The 13,492-nt window shown below is 40.3% G+C and overlaps 1 protein-coding gene across 3 annotated transcripts in view; it reads right to left on the bottom strand.

Moving 5' to 3' along the window:
* The window catches only part of NUP98 (nucleoporin 98 and 96 precursor), an 86,240-nt gene extending 72,928 nt beyond the window's left edge, over positions 1-13,312 (bottom strand). For 2 of the 3 annotated variants that reach the window (XM_055548939.1, XM_055548940.1), the window contains exons 1-2: positions 13,043-13,311; positions 169-263 (exon numbers count right to left, since the gene is read on the bottom strand). In XM_055548939.1, coding sequence (XP_055404914.1) covers positions 169-244 — 76 coding nt within the window. In that variant the 5' untranslated portion in view covers positions 245-263; positions 13,043-13,311. Of the gene's footprint in view, positions 1-168; positions 264-13,042 lie in introns of all 3 variants that reach the window. The other variant, XM_055548938.1, reaches the window with a different exon arrangement.
* Positions 13,313-13,492: the final 180 nt, after the last annotated feature.

Here is a 13,492-nt window from a genome sequence, read left to right as displayed (position 1 = left end):
TGTATTTCTATGTTTTAGAAAATTTTAACAAGATTTTATCCTGGTTATTTTTCAAGTTATTATAAAGATCAAAGTATAAATTAATTCCTACCTAAAACTATTGGAGTGGATTTGTTCTTAAAACAGCTTAAGATTTCTCTCCCTCATTTGTTATTTTTTAAAACTTACTCTGCCCAAATGTTGAAGTTGTGCCAAAGCCACCAGTGCCACCCCCAAAGGGTGTTCCAAATGACTTATTAAACATCTTCAAAATCTTCAGAAAGCTGGAAAGAAGAAAAAATTATCACTTTTTAAAGACCATAAAATGCAGTGGTATTTTTTTCAGAAAATGTATTATTCTACAAATTTAATTAGGCCTATTCAAACTGTAACACAATGTTCAACCTTGTTCAATATCCTAAAATTCTATATGATAAAACAGACTTCGTAAAACTGAGCTAAATTGAATCAGTACCATAATGTGAAATTAAACCTTATATCACACCCACAACCATCCCTTTAAAACAATGTTTTTTGACCTTTTTAAAACTTAAGCCCCCCTTTAATAAAGACATCAGGTCTACTACGCCCTATTTTGGTATGCCCCATGTAGGAAGTTAGGCAGAATACTCCTTAAAAATTACAATGACATTCTGTTATCCCAAACTGAGAAGCTAAATTTTTTGTCAGGCTTTATTTTCAGTAGTTTGCACTGTAAAAAGTTTTTCCCTGTATTTTTTGGTATATAAATGTTGTAATATTGTTCTTCAAACTATGTACCTCCTCCCATCTCTAAACCTGAGATTCTGGTACCCTGACATTCTTTTTGAGATTACTTCTTAACACTATTCTCTATGGTTCCCTGCTTACCTATCTTCTACTACTTTTGGGAATATTACAGAAAACTTTTGGTCAAAACCTCCATTTCACATGAATGAGCCCCCTAAAATATCCAAACTATGTACATGGTCACTTAATGCATTGGCCAAAGTTTTTTTCCCCCTAGATTTGAATGAAAACAAGGAAAAGGTATAGTTTTACAAAAAAGTAAACCCTTCCTGCCCCGCCCCGGTCAACAAATTTTCCTTAAATTTAAAATATCTGCTACCACTTACCTGCCAGCAGACAAGAAAATAAGGAGTAAAAGTCAAAGTGAAAGTCACTTAGCCGTGTTCCACTCTGTGAGACCCCATGGACAGTCCATGGAATTCTCCAGGCCAGAATACCAGAGTGGGTAGCCTTTCCCTTCTCCAGGGGATCTTCCCAACCCAGGGATCAAACCCAGGTCTCAGACATTGCAGGCTGATTCTTTACCAGCTGAGCCACAAGGGAAGCCTTAAGTAAACTACTTTTAATATTAAAACTCAGAAAAGACAATCATGCTTGTTTAGATTGTGACAGGTACTATGGCCTTTCTATTATTTACACATAATGAAGCACTTTTTTCTCCTAGTAAAATCATATGCTTCATTCATATAGTAGAATTAAATGTAACATGCTGGGGTGTGCCCACAATGTTCCAGAGTCCCATTAGCACTTTGGTATTCTAACACCCGCAACACTGCGTGCAACACTGGAAAAGACGAAATAAATACAGAAAGCAACGTTCTGCCCCCCTCCATATTTCCCTAGAAAAAAATTTCCAACACTTAGTTCTTTATTCGAACATCCAGGAATTTAATAACTTTTTCAGTTAAACAGAGCTCACTGAAACCAGTAGTTCAAGAGGGCCACATCAGAATTAGATGCAAGTTTTTCTAACTACACCCCCCTATACCCCATTCCAGAAGTCAGAAACCAAAATGTCCAGGATTAGGATGGAGGCATTTGTATTTTGAAAGCCTCCTCAAATGATTCTAATGCATTTCCTTGGAACTGGGGGCTGTATTTCAGGCATTCCATCATTTCTCCGTCAGCAGTAAGATGTAGTTGAATTTTCCTGCCTTTTCAAATCTATCAGGTGTCACAAAGTGATGAACTGGACCTTTACCGTATCAACTGGTGACTCCCCTTTCAGGGGAAATAATTCTTGGAAGTACTAAACAGTTCATTCAGAACTGATAGTTGTGCTGGGGTCAGATGTCTGGACCAACTTATTTTGATTGTTCTCTCTCTCATACTGCAGTCTTGGGTCACAGGCCCTACAGTTAGAGGAAGTTCACTTTCCTTTATCTGCTGACTAAAATTTTTCACCCATCACCAACAAGGCAAAAACTGAGTTGTAATACCATTATCATGCTAAATCTTCCACTCATTTTCTTATTCAACCCTATAAACAGCAATCTATTCGTGTAAGTCTGATATCCTCCACAGAGTAGACATGTGAGGACTCAAATCCTCATATAGGAGATTTCTGTCAGTTCAGCACTAGTGCCTCTGTGGCACTAGGTTCTCCAGACCAAATCCACAACTTCTAACGATCAAAATTTGATTTCTAATAGTCTTATCCTAACATACAAACCTAGCATCACACATATACTCCACAAAGGAATTTTAAGTAGTAATAAAATATCCTGAGAAATATCTCACAGTTTATAAGCTCTTATAGGTTATCTCAACAACCCTAAAAGGTGGGGTTATGCCTCACCACCTGTATTTTACAAATGAGGGAACAGGATCAGGTGTTCAACAAGTTTCCCCAAGGTCAAAAAAGGGATAAGCAGTAGCACCCCAGTTTAACTTCCGACTTCCCATGGACACCCTCAATCCTAGGATGGAAGATACTAAGCAACAAGCAAGAACATGTGCAGTATATTAAGAAAATTCATCTGTTCCAGACTCAAGAAAAAGGCCAACGCAGTTTAGACTCTTGGAAAAAAAAGCTTCTCACTCAAGCTCAGCCTGTCTTTATGGTTCTGGCAAGGATGAGCTTGGCTTACTCTCAAGTCTGATCATACTGGGATTCTAAGTGTTTTTTAAAAAATTATCCCCATGGAAGCAAACCATGATTTTACAAACAACCTCATTATTTTTATCATGATTGCTAGAAATTAAAGAATAGCTAATATATGAAACCCTTTGCACTTCAAATAAACCAATTTCCTGACTCTGCTATGAAATGTCAGTGACTCAGTAAAAAATGCCCCCTCACCCCCCCAACTCTTGCTCCTACCAAACAACCTTCTAATTCATTCTTCAAAACCTAGCTGAGGGACTTTCCTGGTGGCCCAGTGGCTAAGACACTGTGCTCCCAATGCAGGGAGTCCAGGTCTGATCCCTGGTCAGGGAACTAGATCCCACATGCTGCCCTCGCTCCACAACTAGAGAAGCCTGCACGCCACAATGAAGACCCATTGCAGCCTAGATAAATAAATAAAATAAAAATGTTAAAAAAAAAAACAAAAACACCTAGCTCAAATGTCATCTCTTCTATAAGCTCTTCCTAACTCCTGTTAGTCACTCCTTTGGGCTTCCTTAGTACAGAGTATGATTTATTTACACATATCTATCTTGACTCTCTCTACCATGAACCCTATGATAGCACCAACTACACAGATCTCCCTTGAGGACTGAAGGATTTGTTGTCCCAGCTGCTGAGATGTACTACCAAAAGGCAGCTTTCAGCTGTCAGTCCTCTTCAGAACTGCCTCTAATGAAAAAAGTTGCCTCACCAAGGGTCAGATCCTCTTCAGAGGACCTTTGTCGGCAAAGTGATATCTCTGCTCTTTAACACGCTCTCAAGGTCTGTCATAGCTCTTCAGGGGACAGACCACATCTAAAAGCCAGACATCTTTGTTCCAGCTTAGGATAACTCTGAAGGGTGATTTCAGCTTCATAGCCTGCATGGATTGGCTGAGGCCTTCATTAAGATACTATCACAACTCAGTTTCTCCCTCAGCCCATTCTACTTCCTTCTTTTCTTTCCCATAAGCGGTGATCTCCAGTGCGCTCTCCAATAAAACTCATGCAGGATTATCTCCAATTCAGAGTCTGCTTCCCAAAGACGCCAACCTCTCAACCTCCCCCAACACAACCTGCAACAAACAATGAACTCCAGATAGGAACAGTACCGTTTGTTTACTACCCCAGAACCTAACAAGCAGTCTGAAACACAGTTGTACTCATTTTCTAAATTAATGGCAATCACCACGAATGTGCTTTTAAAACTCAGTCTGAATGATCAAGTTACTTTAGAAGTAATTTCTAACTTAAAAATAAAATTATGCTAGATTAATTCTCACAACAAAACGAAGCTGTGAAAGGAAAGATTTTTGGTAGAATTTTTCATCTAATGAGGTTGCTAAAAGGAAGAGATCACAAAATGGCTGGATACAACCAGCAGACATTTCTTTGGCCTGTGTGTGTGTGTGTGTGTGTGTGTGTGTGTGTGTGTGTATATGTGTGTGTATAGTATATTATACACACACATATGTATTTTAAAATGTTTATGTATATGTATATATTATCTTAAACTAGCTGATAACATTTAAAATAGGGATATATTATCACCATCATGTGGCAGTGGATGAGAGGGGAGTTTGGGAGAGAATGTATACATGTGTATGTATGGCTGTTCACCCTTTGCCCTTCACCTGAAACTATTACAACACTGTTAATCGGCTATACCCAATACACAATGTTTTTGGTGTTAAAAAAAATTAAAATTAAAATATTGCAAAAACAAGAATGGGTTATCTGTGTACCTCTCGTATCAGTTTCCCTCATATGATAAACACATAATAAATGTACTTGTCAGTTTATTATGTAATGATGTCATCAACCTTAAATTACTCAACTAAAGTAGAGAATCAGGGCACTCAGCTAAAAATAAGGCATCATCAAAACATTCGAACAAAGTTACCCTAAAAGAATTATTTCAAGTAAAAGATGTTCAACAAAAGAAAGGAAGTTGCAAAAAGATACAATTGGCAGATTCTTTATGTAAAATAGAAAAGATAACACAATTATTTATGGACACATATATACATAGTAAAAGTAAAAGTAAAAGAAAAAGACTAGTAAAACACATGAAGGTGGTTACCTCTGGAGAGAGGAAGGGGAATAAGACATGGGGCAGAGAATTCAGAGGATCCAAACTTCTTGATAATGTTCACTTCCTCTATTATCAATAACAAATGATCTAGAGGATGCAGATATTTACATTAACTCTATTTCCATTTAAAAAATCTATTCAAAAAAGAAAAAGAAGTAATCCAAGTGACTGAAAGGTGTGGAACTTCTAAATTCATTCATGTTTAAAGGCAAAGCACATATTCAAATCTTTATCCTTTCAAATATATTAACCTGAGCCAAAATGAAATCCTCCTAGAATAAATACTAGCTAAAATTTGACTTCTTACTGTGTCCCAAGCACTGTTCTTTTTTTAATGAATTATCTCTTTTAAACATCCCCCAAAATCCAATGAAATAGGTGTTTTTATCCCTATTTTACAAATGGTGAAACTGAGACAGAAATAACTTGCATTGCCCCAAATCACAAAGCTATTAACTCCAGAAGCTATGCTCTGAAAGTCTGTACAGTCTAGACTGCCTTAAGAAAGAACACTGACAACTAAAGGGAATTGACTTTGCACTCATTACAAATAGGGAACCTATGAGACCAAAACTTGGCAGTATTGATCCAGCACCATTAGAAGAAAGAGACATTTCTCTGGCAAATATGGGAGATCTGGTCACCAGGAAGGTAATTTCTCTTCTGGATCAACAATTTATAAGGTATTGCCATGATCTCGATGAACTTTCCTACAAAGATGAACCACTTCCTTTAAGGATGAACTGACTTATTTTCATTGCAATTTTTCTCTCTTTGGTATATAAGACATATTTACAAAGAATAAATAAAAATGCAATAGTACTATATGGGAAGAAGCAATGTCCTTAAATTTACCCTGTTCTGTATGTTCAATCTTCTAAGTAATAATTCAGACTGTCAGATACAAGAAAGAGGTAGCCTTAATAACAGATAACAGTAGTCCAGTATTCTCCACTGTCCCAACTAAAGCTCAATTAACTGATGTCCAATTTTTGTGAGCTTTGTGAACTCTGGGTTCGACAACAAAACTCAGTTTTCTTCCAGAAAAATGATGGACAGACCCTGAAACATGGTAACACCCAGTCAACTGCCAACTTTAAGTGCTATCTGAATGACTAAGCAAGTTTGCTGCTCTCTGACAACAGAAAATTACACAAATGGGAAGTAATTTTTTCTTTCCACTTCACTGAGTTCCTTTGTATCCAACTCAGTAAAGAGCAAAAACACTATTTGTTAGATGAATGGACTAGTACAGTACTTAAGTTTACAAAGTACTTTTTCAAACAGTCTCTCATCTTCACAGAAGTACTAAAAAAGAAATTATCATCCACAGAAAACTGAATTGAATGACTGCTAATTTTTGCCTTGGGTGGGAGAGGAGGGATGGGAGTTGGTAAGAGCTTCAGGTAAAACAGATTGGCTTATTAATCACCTAATAACATATCCCAGCAAAACCACCCACTATTCTCTTGTTTTACAGTCTCCTTGTAACTGATCCCCAGATCAAGCCATACCCTTTGCTGCTGTTGTTTTTAGTCACTCAGTCGTGTTGGACTCTTCTGTGACCCCATGGACTGTAGCCCATCAGGCTCCTCTGTCCAGGGGATTTCCCAGGCAAGACTACTGGAGTGGCTTGCCATTTCCTTCTCCGTACCTTTTGTTATAACATTCATTTTCTCTCTAAAAACTATGTCCCCTTCTCTTTCTAAAAATTGCTCTTCAAGCCTCACCTGCCTCAACATGACAGTCCCAGATTACACCCTTCAGACTCCTATTAGTATAAAAATACTTCCCCTTCCCCTTCCCAACCCTGATTACATAAACTAATGCCTCCCAGCTGTTTTTAGTTATGCAATATATTTGCCGTCATATCTGCTGCTTGAGTGTGTAAGCTGTTTGCTGCCCTAGTCAAAAGTATTGTGATTTCCCTCAGTTTCTCCCATTAGTGTGCAAAATTAATTTAAAATAATCGAGTACCTAATAAAGCTCCTTCTTCATAGTGTTGAGTAGCATTTTTCATCCCCTTAACAACTCATTTTACAAACTGAAGTAGTGAAGAGTACATTAGTCTTAGAGACAAATCTGTATTTAAAACTCTCTGCCATTTAGTATGCTTGCAATTCTCTGTGAATCTAAAATTAAGTGAAAATAAAAAGGTAAAGAAGGAATAAAAAACTGCTGCTACTTGCTACTCTGTAATTGTAGTTACGATATTCAACCTCAGATCTCAATTTCTATACCTGAATGGTAGGGATTATACAGCCTATGCCAAAGGATTGTTAGGACAAAGATGCCTCAAACTAGAGCTCCTCAAGAGCAGATTTCAGTCTAGTTTTACAATATTTTAAATTATAAAATCAATCACTCTAAACTTTGATTGATCAGTGCCAAGCCAGAACTCCATACATAATATGACTTATTTCCCAATACTGTTGGTGTCACCTACTGACCATTTAAAACAACCGTGAAGCACCACAGCAAAAATTAAAACAATTACCTCCCCAAACAATATACTGAGGGCACTCTGATTATTCATTCACTTCTGCTCATCTCACATTTGCAGCCTCATTTCTAACTACTCACGTTAATATATAAATTTTATGTATTTATTTATGTTTGGCCATGCTGGGTCTTTGTTGCTGCTCAAGAGTCTTCTCTAGCTGCAGTGTACAAGGGCTACTCTTCTCATTGCAGTGGTTTCTCTTGTTGCAGGGCTGCAGAGCATGGGCTCTACAGTACATGGGCTCAGCAGCTGTGGCTAAGGGCTTAGCTGCTACAAAGCATGTGGAATCTTCCTGGACCAAGGATCGAATCTGGTGTCCCCTGCACTGGCAGGTGTATTCTTAACCACTGGATCACCAGGGAAATCCTCATGTCTTTTTAATTTACAAAACCATTTGCCTATTTCTTAAGCTTATTCCATCTAGCAAGAAGGTTAGGTGTGCAGATACTAGTAATCTTTGTGTAAAAGAAGTACATGGAAGTAGTCTAAACAAAGGTGTGAAGTGATGAGTGATTCTGAAACACACTCATGAAGGATGAACTGTTTTCTTCCTGAACAGGCTAATTCAGGCAATTATATTCCCCTTGATCAGATATGCCTTTCATAAAACAGAGAGCACAAAAGCTGTTCTGGTGAAGTAAAGAGGGATGGGGACACAATAGAACCTCATCAGTGAACACTTTCAAAGAAACTTATGGCTGTATGAACCAAGTGTGAAAAATCACCGTCTTAGATTAGTGGTTCTCAAGGCTCCTAGAAGTCCCCAAAACCTTCTTCAGGGGGCCCATGAAGTAAAAGCTTTTTTTATAATAATCCTAAGACATTATTTGTCTTTTTGAAAAAACTGTGCTGGGATGTCCCTGGTGGTCCAGTGGTTAAGACTGTGCTGATAATGCAGGGGGTGCAGATTCGATCCCTGGACAGGGAACTAAAATCCCACATGCCCCACAGCCAAAAGATTAAAAAATATATATATTAAAAAACAAAAACTGTACTGACCTCTGCATCTAATGGTATATAAAACTGCTAGAACCGAACATAAAACACTGGCCCCAAACTGTAGAGTCACTGGATTCTTCACTGCCACTCACTTACAGCACACATAAAAACCTACGTTCACTTGAATGTCCTTGCTGCTAAGTCGCTTCAGTCGTGTCCGACTCTGTGTGACCCCGTAGACGGCAGCCCACCAGGCTCCCCCGTCCCTGGGATTCTCGATGCAAGAACATTGGAGTGGGTTGCCATTTCCTTCTCCTGAATGTCCTTGATAGAGCAGTAAATTATTGACTGTATTAACTCAACATTTCAGGCCACATCTTTTCAATAATGTATGCGATTATTCTGGGGGATGAAGTGGGAAATACTCAAAAGCACTTCTACATGTTGAACTATAAGGGCTGCCCCAACGAAAAACAGTTGGGTGATTACTTGTGAACACAAAGTGGAACCAACAGATTTTTCTTCATGGAACAACATTTTCATTTCAAAGAATAAATGACAAACTACATTTACTTAGATTTGAAGCAAAAACTGTAATCTTGAAAACCTGTGTACACCACTACGAGCTTGTTAGCTTCCCGATTTTTAAAAGACTTATCTGATGAAATGTGTGGCAATATGAACCACCATAAATCTGTCAACATTTGGAATAGCTCCATGACTCAGTGAATCGATGATTCCCTTGTTGTTGTTTAGTCCCTAAGTCATGTCTGACTCTTTTGCAATTCCATGGACTGTAGCCTGCTAGTCTCCTGTCCATGAGATTTTCCAGGTAAGGATACTGGAGTGGGTTGCCATTTCCTTCTCCAGGGGACATTCCTGACCCAGGGATTGAACCCGCATCTCCTGCATTGGCAGGCAGAATCTTTACCACTGAGCCACCTGGGAAGCCCAGTGATTCCTAATTCCATCATTCCAATATATGATGTCATAATATCATGCTCGGGTAAACACCCATTCGAAGTGCAAGACAGACCAATGAATTTTAATGTAAACATTGTACACATGTTCAGGTTTGACTGTAGTGTCAAAGGAGAAATCTACAATTATGTGAAAAGGTTATTAAAGCACTTTTTCCAGGACTTCCCTGACGGTCCAATGGTTAAGACTCTACACTCCCAATGTAGGGGGCACAGGTTTGATCCCTGGTCAGGGAGCTAAGATCCCACATGCCGCCCAGTGCAGCCAATAAATAAATAAAATAATAAATAATTCCTCCCTTTTCCAATTACTATGTACCTGTATGAGGCTGGATTTTCTTCACATACTTCAACTAAAATAACATACCAACCAACTGAATGCATAAAATCTGCAAATTCAGTGGTCTTCTGTTAAGCCAGACATTAAAAAGATTTGCAAAAATGCAAAACAATGCCACTTTTATCACTAAATTTTTTAGTAACTTTTCATAAAGTTATTTATATTAGCAAAATAATTTATTATTTAAATCAATAAATCTTTTCAAAATTGGTCTGTTTCTAGTACAGTAAATACTAAGCCACATAAACAAAAGCTGTTTGGAGTCTGCAATGATTCTTAAAAATATAAAGAAGTCCCAAGACCTCAAACTTGAACTGTTAGAGCCCCCTTCTAATCGTCTGACTCCAGTTTCACATCTTCCAACTCACCCTACTACCTCCCAGCTTCACTCTTAGGACCAGATATAGCAATTCAAGTACAAGCTCTTTTGGCTTCTTCCACAAAAAACGAAATAAATATTGCTCTATTTACCCAATGACCTATCCCCTTTCAAACAGGACTCTAATTTCTCCTATCCCAGAGAAAGGGAGGCTACCACAGACATAAAAAGAGAAACTAAAGGAAGCAATTCTAGTATTCTTTTTAGCTTCCCATCCCAGATTTTGACAATTTAAGGGTTTTCAAGGATATCTCAACCAAATACAACTTATTAGCTGACTCCACAAACATAGACAAAGTATGATTAAAGGTAAGATTTTTTACTGAAATATTGGGAACGTTCTCTGTAGAGCAGCAGTCTCACTGAGGGGCAGTTTTGCCTCCCAAGTAACATTTGACAACGTTTGAAGACATTCTTGATTGTTAAATCTTGGGGAGGGGGTGTTATGAGTATCTAATGGGTAAAATACAATACATAAATGAAAAATACTTAGGTTCAATTCTAAACACACAGAATGTGCCAAATTCTCAAGAAACATTGTTTATATACTTTGTCTCTAATACCTATTGTTAAATCTCTAAATTTCTTTTTCCCTTAAGCTTTGAACTGATTGCATAATTACAGATGTGATATTTACTGGAAATTAAACATCAGTATTACTACCCCTTCCTAAGGTTGCTGCTGCTGCTGCTGCTAAGTCGCTTCAGTCGTGTCCAACTCTGTGCGACCCCATAGACGGCAGCCCACCAGGCTCCCCCGTCCATGGGATTCTCCAGGCAAGAACACTGGAGTGGGTTGCCATTTCCTTCTCCAATGCGTGAAAGTGAAAAGTGAAAGTGAGGTCACTTAGTCGTGTCTGACTCTTAGCGACCCCATGGACAGCAGCCTACCAGGCTCCTCTGTCTATGGGATTTTCCAGGCAAGAGTACTGGAGTGGGGTGCCATTGCCTTCTCCATTCCTAAGGTTACTTGCTACTGTAAAAATATCACAAGGAAGTAACATTTCCAAGCTATGACTTCAGTTCCCTAAAAGTTGTGCTTGTTATTAGCTGTCTAGGAGCAAGTGGACATGAATAGTCAGGTATCAAAGTACAACGTAACACACAAACGGTATGGGTCCTCTTATCTGGGCCTGGTATTTCAGGAGTACACAAATACCTAGCCTCTTTATAGACTATTTTTAGGCTTAACTCCTCCAATTTGTTTATCCATTCAGACAAGCACACTTACTGAGGGCCTACTATGTGAAAAGCAAACTGAATACAAGACAAAAAATTTTTTACTAGTCTAATAAAAAGACACAGCTGAAATACAAAATGACTGGTGTCATAAACAGAAGTATCAAATAAGTGTTATAGAAGGCTGCAGGGGAAAGAATGCCGGGAGAGGCTTCCCAGAAGAGAAAATGGCACAGAAAACACACCCTGTGTTCACCCCTTAGTATTAAGAGTACAGTTCTCTCCTGCTCTTAGGTAGTACATTTCTCAAGTTTCGCTCCGTCATCAAAACAAGAGGAAAGTGACGAGTCAAAAAATAAATTTATCAAAAGTATTTCCCAGGACCTCCTTCCTGTCCAACTTCTGGTTTGTTTTCTATATATCTAAACTTCTTCAACAAGTTCCAAACACACCATCTGTCTAACAAGTGTTTCTTTCTGAATTTATAAGACTATCACAGGGAATGATCATTGCTCTCTTCTTTCTTCCCGAGCTTCTTCTCCCAAAATAGTTTAATTTTCTCACCTTATTCTGTTTTCAAATTCCGTAAGAGAGGAGTTATGAGTCCCAAGATATAAGAAGTACCAAATGATTGCTGTGTATCTTTCTAAGTTTTGTCTCTATTTCCTGTTTTCTATTTCAACTCTACTGTAGCTCACTAACTGGACCCTTTCTTCTGAATCCTCAGCAGCTGACACAAATAAAAATTTCAGACCTAGATCAGGGAACTAGCCACTAATATGTAGCCTTATCAATTCATTTCCAATACATGATACCCCTGATGTTCTTCAACTTTTACGTTTAGTTCTCATGGTCTAGACTAGGGTTCCACTAACGAAGCGTTTGCCTTAGGGTGAACTGGGCGGGTAGCAACCAAATAGGAAACGATATTGAAAACTAGGTTTCTGCTTCCAACTACTCAATGTCACCATCTTAACCCCTCCACTGTTCTAAAGGGAATCCTCAGTAATGGGGGGCTAGAACGCCGAGGGAGGGCAGTATAGTAGAAAAATTTCTGGCACTTTCTAGTACTGTTTCTTCTCTGGGCCTCAGCTTCTCCACCTGTGAAACCTGCAAGTGATATGGGGTAGGAGAACTGACTTAACTTCCAAGGTCCTTATGGCTAAAGTAAGTAATCCAGAAACCTCACCCTGTTTCTCGTCTAGCTTTATGTGGGACGCGTGGGAGAACAAAAAGTAAGGTTTCACTCCATTAAATGACCTTAATTCTCAGATACAGTTTTAATAAGCTCACTAACTCCCGACCCACTCACCCTCCCCTGGGGTTGCAAATTTCCCCTTGGAGAAGCCAAAGCAAATAAAGCCCAATCCCGCGCGATGATCAGTGAAGTGCTGAGGAAACCGTCCCTCAGGGTCTCAAGGCGCTGCCCCCGCCAAGGGCCTGCCCACCTAATCACTGACGGGCAAATGAATGAGTACAACCTGCTAGAGAAACGCTCACTAAAGGGAGGCTTCAACGCGAGACCCCCGGGCCCAGAACCCACAGAGAACGACCCCTCCTCAGAGCCAGAAGGGCCAGGCCTCTGGGCCCGCAGGTTGCGGGCCCCGCCCCCTCCCTCAGGGCAGAAGGTGCGCGCTAGGGCGCGAGACTCGGGCACGGAGAGGGCCTGGGACGCCCCGCGCACCCGCCCTCCCAGAGTGGAGGAGGAGCCTGCCGGACTCCGGCCTTCACCACCCCGGCTCCCGACTTACCCCGGTGCGGTGGGGGAGGGGAAGTGTCAGGAGTGAGGGCCTAGGCCGGACCACCACCCGCCGCTCAGAGAGCAGCGCGCGGCCGCCACGAAACCGTCACCGCCGCCGCCGCCACCACAGATACCGACCGCCGCTCCGGGCGCAGCGCGTAGAGGGCCCGACTGCGTCACACGCCGCCCTCCGTCAGAGGCTCGCTGCCAGCGCTCCGCCCTCGCAGTCTGCACATTGGCAGACGCCGCCGCCACTCTACATCCGCCCTGTTATTCATTGGACCACTGGTCTTTTGAAACCGAACGTGAGGGCTGTCTTTGGGAGACTAGGAGAGGGGAAGAGGCGGGACCGAAGGAATTAGGGGGAGGAAAGGGGAAGGGCGGTAAGGAGGGCCATGGAGTGCCGCCCCTCGTCGCTGCGGTTGGCTGGGAGGGGGTAGTGACGTCACATAGGGCCCCT

The sequence above is a fragment of the Bubalus kerabau genome, chromosome 15 (assembly GCF_029407905.1).
Source record: "Bubalus kerabau isolate K-KA32 ecotype Philippines breed swamp buffalo chromosome 15, PCC_UOA_SB_1v2, whole genome shotgun sequence".
Taxonomy (NCBI): domain Eukaryota; kingdom Metazoa; phylum Chordata; class Mammalia; order Artiodactyla; family Bovidae; genus Bubalus; species Bubalus kerabau.
Note: the sequence above shows the minus strand (reverse complement) of the source record. Positions and strands in the feature narration are given on the sequence as shown.